Source organism: Otolemur garnettii, unplaced genomic scaffold (assembly GCF_000181295.1).
Source record: "Otolemur garnettii isolate 467f Iridium unplaced genomic scaffold, OtoGar3 scaffold00005, whole genome shotgun sequence".
Classification (NCBI taxonomy): Eukaryota; Metazoa; Chordata; class Mammalia; order Primates; family Galagidae; genus Otolemur; species Otolemur garnettii.
The window spans coordinates 20,377,284-20,389,263 of NW_003852400.1; the positions used below are offsets into that span (position 1 = coordinate 20,377,284).

The following is an 11,980-nucleotide window of genomic DNA, read 5'->3' on the forward strand; positions in this document are numbered from 1 at the left end:
AAAAAAAAAAAAAAAACAAAAAGCAAAAACCAAAAAATATTATATCTTTTAAGAAGGCAGATGATATGGAAAAAACATCTTTGGAGAAAGGGAATATAATTTGCTTAGCGAGAATTTTATTCGGTCACTAGAAGAGAATTCCCAACTCTTTCTTTATGGCACAAAGTAGAACTTTTCTCTAAACTTTGGGTGTTAGACACAGGCATTTGAAGAAAAAATGTTTAGTGATTAGCATTAAATGACTGCATAAAGGCCCTAAAAATACAATGAAAAGTCACTGAAGACTGCTCAGTGCACAAGGTGAAATTACTCAAGTACCAAGAGGAAAGACTTCATTTTAGGGTTACAAGTGTCTCTACTCATGGATGGCTTTATGGTGACTGTCCTGGGGACTGACAGGCTCTGGCTGTGGTGTTGGCAGTCACCTCTGGGTATAAAAACATCGACACTGGCATTGGCTCGGGTGGCCCTCAAAGTAGTCGTATGTACAATGAGTGTAGCCCAGTACGCGCGCACCTCTGTGATTATGCACCTGGATAATTTTAAGGGAGCAGACATATATAGGAGTGAATCAAGAGAATGCTCAAGTTTTCCTAAATAATGATACACTTTTAGGACATTCAGGTGTACAAGTATAAGGTGAGAAGTTTTATTCTGAGGTCTACATAAAAAAAGAAAATCAGGAGACACTAGTTTATGCCTTAGTACTTCCCACTGTGTCAAAATGTGGCATGAACTGATTGTTTTTATAACTACCATTTGGTAAGACTTAAAATACGTTTTAGTAAATGGACTTCAAAATTTACAGTACCTCTGGATATCCTTTGTAGAACCCAAGTATTCCACAGAACACCCAAGTGTTCTCTGAAGCCCTAGAGCTTTTGGTGGGGGGAGGGGGGAAAGAGCAGTAGAGATACAAACATTAGAAATCTCCAAGCCATTTATAATCTATTTTGGGAACTCAGACTTCATCTGGTCACAACTGCTTCTCTGAGCAGTAGTTTCCCCACTTTCAAAAGGAGAAAGTTGATAGACTCCGGAAAACACCAAATCCAATGGCAACATTATTACCCTGCACGCTTTATGGTTAGATTTAGGGGAAAAAATCATAAAGGTTTTGCATTATAAACAGAGAAGAGCGCTCTCTCCCAGACTGCTATGTGATTGTCAGAGTCCTCACAGGGGCTACTGGTGACACGCCCCAGTCTCTGCTCTGAGACCAGGGTGCCCAGTCAGGTAGGAATGAAACTGCCGGCGGAGTGGTCGTCTCTTTTCCTTATCTTGACAGACAAAATCAAGTGGCAACGTGCACTACTTTCACATGGGAAGGACTTAGACATTTGATTTTAGAATGCCTCTGAATAAAATTTCAGTAGTCCTAACAGCCCATCTATTGAACATGTGTATATTCCTGAAATGCTCCTGCCACACACAGAGCTTACAAACTGCTCAGGTCCTGACTCTGAGCTATCATTTATGTGCAACGGTGAGAACTTCCCTGCAACCGGTTCTCTTTGGTTTCCCACAAATGTAATAGTTCAATATAAATCACAGAAGTTGGTTTTTTCATGATTTCAGAGAAACTTTTCCAATGAAAATAACCCAGGTCAGGTGCTAAGTGGAAGGGCCTCCCCTTCTCTTCATCTTTCCAGCTCCTTCTTGGACCACAAGAGGCTCACACGCATGCTCACGGCCCCCAGTCTGCCCGTCCAGGCTCTGCCTGTAGGCTACAAACATCTGCCCCTAGGCTTAGAGGTGAACATACAAGTGGCAGAATCTGCAACTAGGAGGAAGAGCCCATGCAGTTCCCAGTTAGTCAGGGAATTCCAATGTCCTGAGTGTGGTATGGGGTGGGGTGGGAGTGTCAGGAAGCATGTATCCTTGGCACTCTGGGTTCTGTGCCCCAGGAACTGATAGAGCTAGATAGAGCAGGGCCTGTGGAAACAACTCTTAGAGCATGAGACCCAGGCTGGGGGGCTTCTTTTCTTGCCTAGGTCTAAAGCATACAATGTTTCCACCCAAATCTTAATTCTACAACCTTTGAAGAAATAGGCACGGACAGCCTTTACTCTGTATGGGACATTCCCGTGCCTGATTGCATAGTGAGCAGCAAAAACCCAATAACCCCTGAATGACACCCAAGTGTCATGCCATGGCTGCCCAGTCAAGTCAGGCAGCTAAGGCTCACTTCAGCCTTATTAGTCCCTAATTTATCAGATGGTGACAAACTAAGTCATCTGGCCCTGTGTCCTAACAGCCTAGAGCTACAACTATAGTCCAGACTGAGGACTGGCCTAATTTCCACCAAAAAGACCAACATTTATGAAAAGAGTAATACAAACTTGTTTTCACTTAAAGATATAAAATAATAAAGATCTGAATATAGAGGGTTATACCTTAAGATGCCTGAAAAACCCACACAGCTAGAATAGCTATTTCTCAGTTGCTTCAGAAAAGATGCCTTTTCTTGTATACTGGCATATGAGAGTATACTGGCTTATAAATTATGGAGCAGTAGTCCAGGCTCTACCAGGTGATGACCTTAGAATTGAGATAAATACTGCTAACTTTAAAGTTTATTATTATGTGAGAACATGAAGCTAGCAATACAACCTTCTGTCAGTGGTCCAAACAGATATGTCATATATTTTGTATATACACATTGATCAACACAGATAGATAGCAAAAACATTGTCTAATATTTCATCTAGAGAATTTTAATTATCTTAGGAATCTGATCCCTCTTCTAAGCTTGCTCCAAAACCAAAACACAATGGATGAAAAGTATAGAATTATAGTCATGTCACATCTCTGATGTTTTCTGCTTAGGACAGGGAGTTCAATTCTTACACGCAATCTGCTCGTGAGACAGCAGTTAAGGATTCCCATACATATGACACACAAACTGTGAACTTGTGCAAGTGATCCTCTTACTGCTAACAGGAGATTGAGCTAGCTACAGCATGTAGCTTTCATGACTTTGAACACAGGTACCTGCAAATCAATCAATCTGGACAAGGTGCAAAATGGCATCAGACGTACTAAGGTATGTGCTCTAGTTAAGTCCTTCAGCTTAGTCCCACCAGGCAGCTATGTAGGAATATTGAAAAACACATCAAGTCAGACTCCCAAATGTATAGGATAACTCCTTCCTTATTCTTATTGTGACTCAAATGCTGACATTTGTCAATTTATTCATTAAAAGATATTTCCCTAAGTGTCTATCAAAATCAACAAGGCCCATATGTTAGGGCTGAATAAGATGCAGCATCTGCCTTCAAGGAACTTACGCCTGATAAATAAAACCTCAAAAATAACTAAAAACAAGATAGAAAACAGTGTTATGAAAGATATTAATGAGATGTTACTCTGGAAACATTGAGGGAGGAAGGAGGTACCAGACGGAACACTGCCATACGGCTTTGAAAGATAAGTAACGTATTAATGTTTCTCATAGACATACGATGTCAAGTTTTGAATCAGTTAACTTATAATTCCTTTTAACATTCCACAAATTGATTCTCATTTCCTGTATGACATAACCCACTAAAAAATGTGTATTTCCAGGAAGGGAGTGTAGTCTTTTTCTCTTTAAGAGATACTAAAAATACATACCAGTTCAGTCTGCAAAATTGAGTCCAAGTTTTTAATGTCACCATGTGTATGTAAATCAATACATCACTGTATAAATGGATTGTTTTTTCTTTAAATGGAAAAATATGAAACAGCAGGAAAATTTTCAAATGCAAAGCCCTATAGGAAACATAACTTTTATAACTGGCATTAACTCCAATTATCACTCTTTCCAATAAAGTCTGAATTGTTCCAGTGTCTTTCTCAGCTGCTAACATCTTTTACTTATATCACCACTGGCAACACAGAGCAGACAGCACAAACTAGATACGGAAAAATCACACATTTATGATTGTCCTTCCCCTTTTCTCTGTCAAATAATTTATCTACATTTTCTTGTTTAAACATACCAACTTTCAGCAAGAATGGAATGTTAATTGATGTCACACACAAGCTAGGCTATCATTCCTCAAACTTAATCAGTAAAAAAAAAAAAAAAAATCAAAACAAAATCCAACTGGGTTTCCGGTTCTTATTTATAGCTATTAGTGTTCATTTAGGGGGCTTAAAACAAAGTATCTGTCTCCAGTTACAGCTCATCCTTCCCTCAATTAATGTACCGAAGGAGACCAGTTCCTCCCGTCTACTCCCCTGATGACTCTTTGGATCACAAACCCTATTCAAGCTTCTCCCCAGGACCTCAAAATAACATGAGCAACAGCTTCCTAGGGAAGCCGGAAGCCTACCTCACCCTTCCCACTGGGGAAATACACAGACTCAGCCCTTTCTGGTGTGATTATGTAAGAATACAGGCCTTGTCTGGCCCCTCCCAAAGCTGAGACCTAGCCTTTGAACCTCAGCTCCAGCCTTCTCTTCTCTAAAGCAATGGTATATGCCGGGCAAAAGGGAAACAGGTAGGATTTATCTTTCAACAACAGCAACATACTCCAATTTTTCTATGAAAGTTCTGATACCTTAGGAAAAAGCCATAATGTTGGGAAAGAAAATAGTCTTACATGCCCGGGTCATTGTACCCATGTTTTGATAGGACAGAAGTGGGTTAATGGCAGAACACTTTTATAAACTGGATTTTTTCCTAAGGCAAGTTATCTGTCTCAGAATTTCTAACTCTCCTCTTGGATTTCTTGTTTATCAGCTAAAGCACTACTGGAATTCGGGGAAATAATTTTTTTGTATGCAGAATGTTAGAATATTAGTCTGTGTGAGGCATGTACACAAAATGCCAACAGCACCCGCCCTATCCTCCAAGTCATGGTGATGAACAAAGACTGCCACTCACTTCTCAGTGACAGGGCAGTGTTGCCCCTGATTTGAGAACCACTTCAAAGCTAAAGAGGGACTACTCGGACTCATTTTAAGGTTTGATTTACTGTTTATAATTTACTCAATTTACCATATGTAAGCCATGAATTTACTGTATACAAAATAGGTCTTTCAAAGATAAGGGTATTACTTCCAGGCTGCTCTTTTTATATTTTGGGTACAAAATTTCATCTTTGAAACAAAGAAATATAAGGAGAAATAGAAGCTAATCAAAGCCAGTAGCTACTATGGTTCTGCATTTGAATGATACAAAGAATAGGTTAGCATAAGCATCAGTCTTTGCCAAAACAGGGCTCCCAAGTTCACTTTCTTTTTTGTGTGTGTATATTCCAATAAAACTTCATTTACAGACAATCTTTCTATTTTGGCTTGGATGAAGCCTTCACCTGGCAGATGGACCTATTTCTTCATGTGTCATCCAAATTCACTGTAAATTTAATTTCTTCTTTACACCCCACAGCTTCAGAGGACTGCTTTAACACACCTTTAACATCGCAGTCACAGTCTGTTTCTTAAACCAGGACACTGCAGACAGGCCATCACTACTAGTACTTTCTTTTTCCTTCTCTGATCTGGGGCTGTGTGTTCCCCAGGCAGCTCTGAAAGCAGTGGTCATGGCAAAAAATTTGGAAACTTTCTGTCTGATTCTCTTCTAGTGGCTAAGATGCAACTGGCTATTTCTATAATGGGTCCTGTCCACAAGCAAACCCAGCTTATATTTTTCTGTAGCTATAAACAGAATGCTACATACAAAAATGCACAGATATTCCATCCACCAAATAAACTATGGGCAGTAAAAACATTGGGCAAAGAAGAGGAGCAATTTGTCATTCAAAATACCTATGTTTAATAAAAGGACAACACTCTGTCACTCACCACTGAGGTAAGAGCCATCTGAAAACTGTAGATGCGGGCAAGGCCAAAGTCAGCCAGTTTTATTTGTCCACTGCTGGTCACCAGAATATTTTGTGGTTTTAGATCACGATGCACTACTCGGTGTGAATGAAGAAAGTCCAGGCCTCGGAGAAGCTGGAACATCATATCCTAAATTAAAAAAAGAAAGAAAGAAAAACGAATGGACAGTCAAAAGAGGAATTCAACATCTGCTGTAACCTGAATCCTTAGCACCTAGTCCAGTGCTTGGCACAGAGTAGGCTCAGTGATAAATATTTGATAAATATTAGCTCAGTGAATAGATTTGTCACCCTTCTTGCCTCTCCAATTTCTCATTCTCAAGAACACTACAAAAAATTTCCTTCTCAGCTTATATTTTATTAATGAGAGGACAACTTAAAGATAGGTTTAGATGGCATAAAAAATGTTTGGAAAGGATATATTATACCAAACTGCTATTAGTGCTTCATGCTAAGGAGATGAAGCAGGAGGTGGTAAGAAGGGGAGTTTATTTCATAAACTTCTATATTGTTCAATATGTAATTTCAACAATTACAATTTAGTGATGAATAATATTGTTAATAGTGGTTATTATTTTTATAGCACTTAGTAACAAACACCTTCTACTTAATAACTCATTTACTACAACACTGGAGTAAATAATGTTAGCACAGCATTTTACAGGTCAAGAAACCGATACATGGGCTTGGCGCCTGTGGCTCAAGAGGCTAAGGCGCCAGCCACATACACCTAAGGTGGCAGGTTCGAATCCCCAGCCCGGGCCTGCCAAACAACAATGACAGCTGCAACCAAAAAATGGCCAGGCACTGTGGTGGGCGCCTGTAGTCCCAGCTGCTTGGGAGGCTGAGGCAGGAGAATCACTTAAGCCCAGGAGTTGGAGGTTGCTGTGAGCGTGATGCCACGGCACTCTACCCAGGGGGACAGCTTGAGGCTCCGTCTCAAAAAAAAAAAAAAAAAAAAGAAACTGATACATGGAAGTAGGTCCGGTCAGCAGCCCAAAGTCAGAAGACTAGGAGGAGATAAGAGCTTTGATTTAAATAGGAATCTGGAAAACTTGGATTAAATTCCCAGCATACTGCTTTATCAGGTCAATGAAGGAACAAAGATGTAAAATGAGGCAAGCCCTTTAACTTCTCTGAGTCTCAGTTTCTGTCTATAAAATGGGAAAGTAACAAAACCTACTCCATGGGATCATTGTAAAGCCCTTATGTGCTTTACTTACACTTAAAGCATTGGAAAGAACAACAGTAAGTACTCAATAAAGGGCAGCTGTTAATGCCATCATGACTAACCTGCATAAAGCAGGGGCCCATTCAGAAAATAAACTAATAGCAGATCTTTTCCCAGTTTTATGACCAAGAAAATTAGAGACAAGATTTAAAACCCACAAAGAGTGTCTTAGAAGTAAGGACTTAAGATGTTGGTCATACCATGATATTCTGAAATCTGGGGTTAATAAGAGTGACCTACCTCCGAAAATATTGCAAGAATGACGTGTACAAGGAAGGATGGAGGTATTTTGTTCATACCAGGGTTAGAAAAATAATTAGGAAACATCATGGACTTCAGAGCTAGAGCAGTTTGTGAGGACACATTTACTTCACCAGGTGGACCACAAATCCCTTCTCAACAAGAACAGCATTATTTGGTTATTGGATTATGGTTTTGGTTATTCCTTTAGAGCTGTGAGTTGTCTTTATATCCTAGCTTGCTTAAAACCAAACCCTTAGTGTTTCCATCTATAATAAGAAAATAATGCTTACTTTTCATAATATTAAGGGGTTTAAATAAAGTAATGTATGTAAAATGGTAGTGCAGTTTCTGATATACAGTAAACATTCAACAAATGATAATTATTAGGATGATTGTTGCCAAGATCAGTATCTCTAGGGGCGACAGAGTCATAAACAACTAAGAAAATGTGGCCAGTGCTACAAGGTCGATGTGAACAACGTGCTAAATAAAGAGGCACGCAGTGACACCGGTATTCTGGAATCAGTTTTGAGATCGCCCTACATGGGTATTCTGAACTGGCAGGGGTGTTTACCTTCCAAGCATCCAAATGTGTGAAAATGAAACACAAAATGTTCAGGAAAGTTGTCTTCTGTGGTGGCACATAGTCTTTATTGGAAACACATGCACACAACTTGTAAGCTCCGAATTTTAAAAAGCATGACTAACAAAGTATTGTCATGCTGGTCTGTCATCTTTAGCTTCCTATACACTAACCATCACCCACTTAAAACAGCCCAACAGTAAATCTGTATCGTTCCTACTGCAGTGTTCAAACAATTTCAGCGGCCAGTTAGGAGTACACAAATCAAACAATGTGAACTAATTCATAATAAAGCCTACTGAAATTTATAAAATGCCTGAACTATAGCATAAAAAAGAAACATGTATTGTTGGCCAGGCTCATGTTGGCCAGGCTCAGTGTAATCCTAGCACTCTGGGAGGCTGAGGTGGGTGGACTGCTTGAGCTCACAAGTTCGAGACCAGCCTGAGCCAGAGGGAGACCTTGCCTCTAAAAATAGCCAGGTGCTATGGCGGGTACTTATAGTACCAGCTACTTGGGAGGCTGAGGCAAGACAATTGCTTGAGCCCAAGAGTTTAAGGTTGCTGTGAGCTATGATGCCATGGTACTCTACCAAGGGCAACAAAGTAAGACTTTGTCTCCAAAAAAAAAAAAAGAAAGAAACATGTATTGTTTTTAATTTGTGTATACATTTATATAGCACAAACTATACTTTTCTTAATTATAAATTAATTAAAATGCCTATATATACATGCTTAAGGCAGAAACAAAGTTTTTTTTTTTAAATCCAGAGAAAAAAGTAAAGTCATTCAAAATAACGCTCAGAAAAGAAAAAGTGAGCACCAGTTAGTGGCAATCTATGTTTGTCAAAACTCACTGAATTGTACACTTTAAACGGGTTTATTTTGTTGTGTGTACATTATACCTCAATAAAGTTTATTTTAAAAAAAACAACAAAATCTCACTCAGAGAACAGAGAAAGCTTCCCTGTTAAGTAATTTTTGTGTCTTTCTAGTCTATCTTTTAAAAATTACACGGATTATTTAATTTATATGAAGAAGTGTAACATATGTTATTTTTAAATAAAAATGGTTATTATTCTGCACACATTTTTTAATGGCTCTTTCAAAAACATTTAACAATTCATTGCAGATATTTTGCCAATTCTACAAAATAACTTTTATTATGATGTGATTTACAGAAAAGGTTGCATGGTTTTCCTCCCTGGGACATGAAACAATCACGATTATTCAGTTTTAGTTGTGTATTTTAGCACTTATACTACATACTATGGGTCTGGTTCTCCTGTGTTCAAAGGCCAGAGTGGACATTAAATGACTTGTTAGCATCCTATCAAAGTGCAGGTTAAGCAGTATGAATCCCCAAGACTGCACTAACATCAACTTCATGTAAATGATGCCTCAGCAGTTCTCAAACTGTGGGTCGTGACCCATGGGTACTATATTAAAGGGCTGCAGCATTAGGAAGGTTGAGAACCACTATTATAGATCTAAGTTGGTTCTTAGGAATCATCATTCCTTAGATTTTACCAGGCTAGTCAACAAAGTGGATTTTCTTTTAAAAGAGCTTGGAATATATGATGTAAAAAACAAAATCTTGCCAAAAATCTTATTACCTCTAGTAATTCAACTGTGAGTTAGGTTGATGAACAAACATTATGAACCTGTAGTAAGTGTAATTTGGGGATCTCCTCCTCAGCCTTTAACCATCCTTCATTAGAACACCTCATCTCAGAGGTGAAATACCTTAAATAATACTTTGACATTAGCCCCATCAGGAACTTTGGTCCCAAATAAGCATAAGACCTGGTCCCAATTCCAGAGAATGATATAAATAAACTACAACATTATATGAGAAAAAAAACCTTGCATTCAAAAATCGCAAGAAGTGGCTCAGCGCCTGTGGCTCAAGTGGCTAAGGCACCAGCCACATACACCTAAGGTGGTGGGTTCGAATCCAGCCCGGGCCTGCCAAACAACAATGACAGCTGCAACCAAAAAATAGCCGGGCATTGTGGCAGGCACCTGTAGTCCGAGCTACTTGGAAGGCTGAGGCAGGAGACTGGCTTGAGCCCAGGAGTTGGAGGTTGCTGTGAGCGTGATGCCACGGCACTCTACCCAGGGGGACAGCTTGAGGCTCTGTCTCAAAAAAAAAAAAAAATCGCAAGAAGTATTTAGATCAAAGACATTTCAAATAATTCTCTACTGAAGCTTATTATCTGTTCTGTCTCAGTTAATGTTTTGTGAGCCACACTCTTAAATTAGCGCCTCAAGATTTTAATCTAAATTAATCTGTCCCATAGAACACAAATATTTCACAGTAACCCTAGTGATGCAATGCAACGAAACTACAGATTTTCAGTTAAACACAGGTTTAAGAGTTTCCCTTTTTATGTTACAAAGCACAGTCCTGGTAGGAAAGGTTTGCACATCTAGTCACCCGATGATAAACAGTCACTTGAGGTCTTCATCGTATCTTTCTGAAACACAGGACTGGAAAGCATGTTTCAACAGGACACCACTGCGGAATGAAGTCTGAAGTATGGCTCCCAGCAATTTCAGGTGAGGCTTTATCTTTGGCAACTCCCCTAAAAGAAGACTCTGGCCCTCAGTCTGAACACCGGAAATCCTTGAGAGTCCTATCATTGTTTCCCTTGGGTGGTGTAGAGTGCTAATCCTTGTATTTCTTTAATACCAAAACAAACAAGCAAACTAAAAACCTACTTCAGGCTTTTCCAATGGGAAAAAAGATTTATCCTTGTGCCTTTTCCCCCCAACTACAAAAAAGGTGATTAGTTCCAAAAGACACTTAAAAACATCCAGTTTACACCCTACGACAAATCACAGAAGGGACAGCTTTAAATGGACAATTCTGGATATTTGGATATACCTAGCTAATCTGAGTGACGTATTCACATTCTCAAAGTTTTAGTACTAAAAATGTACATCAGTAGTTTATTTAGAAATTACAAGCAAGACATATTATACAACTTCTAGGTAATAATTATCCTTTTCCCTTCCTTATCTAAACCACGACCTTTTCAAATTTGTTATCCAAGTTGTCACAGAAATATCCTCACAGTGGTTGGTGTGTTTCCTATGAAGGGTATTAGGAGTCTACAGTCTAAAACATATGATGTTACAAAGGTTTTCTGTTTTCTTTCTTTTAACAGCGAATAACAACATGCTGGATTAAGGTAGGGGTTATGATTATAGGAAAACAAGTAAGAACTTTTTCATCTTCCATGACTCCCCAGTTCCCCCACCCCTGCGCCCCGGCAACCATCATCCTACTTGATTTTTATGAATTTGACTACTCTAGATACCTCATATATGTGGAATCACACAGTAATTGTCTTTTTGTGAATGGCTCGTTTCACTTAGCATAAAGTCCTCAAGTTTCATTCATGTGTGGCATGTGCTGTAATTTCCTTCCTTTTTGAGGCTAAATAATATTCCTTTAAATGTGTATTATCACCCATCCATTGACGGACATGTCAGCTGTTTCTAGTTTTGGCTACTGTGAATAATGCTGCTATGGACACAGATGTACAATTATCCCTTTGTAACCCTGCTTTCAGTTCTTTTGAAAAAACAGATGTGGAATTGCCGGATATAGTACCAGGATCTTTTAAAATCATAGTTCTCCCGTAAAATGTTGTTCAATACCATAATCTAAGCAATGAAATAGTGAAAGACAAAGCCATGTTCAAGTCCTGGAGGGTCAGTAAAGCAGGTTAATTAATTCCTTGGTCATTTCAGCCACTCCTTCCTGCACTCAAGGAGAATCGTGCCATAGGTCACGACATCCAGCTTACTGTACATACACACCTACTCCATAACTTCACAGGGGTCCTGTGTGCTTTCACTGATCAATTCACATCAACAACAATAAGCTTCAAAAACTGCTTTATACACAGTTACTTCTCACTTTGGTTTTCAGGAGTATTCAAAGAATGCTGCATTCAAAATCACAAAAGGCAAAACAAACAACCCTGAGAAAGCAGAGGTTAAAAGTGGGCTCCTTAGCTCAGTAACAATAGGAATTTGCAGTCTCATACAAAAACATGGAAGCTAAATAACCTTATGCTGA

General features: G+C 39.0%; 1 protein-coding gene across 3 annotated transcripts in view; it reads right to left on the bottom strand.

Moving 5' to 3' along the window:
- CDK6 (cyclin dependent kinase 6) overlaps positions 1-11,980 on the bottom strand; it is a 227,553-nt gene that overhangs the window by 109,668 nt on the left and 105,905 nt on the right. For all 3 annotated transcript variants that reach the window (XM_003782668.3, XM_023518873.1, XM_023518868.1), the window contains exon 4: positions 5,794-5,961. In XM_003782668.3, coding sequence (XP_003782716.1) covers positions 5,794-5,961 — 168 coding nt within the window. The remainder of the gene's footprint in view (positions 1-5,793; positions 5,962-11,980) is intronic.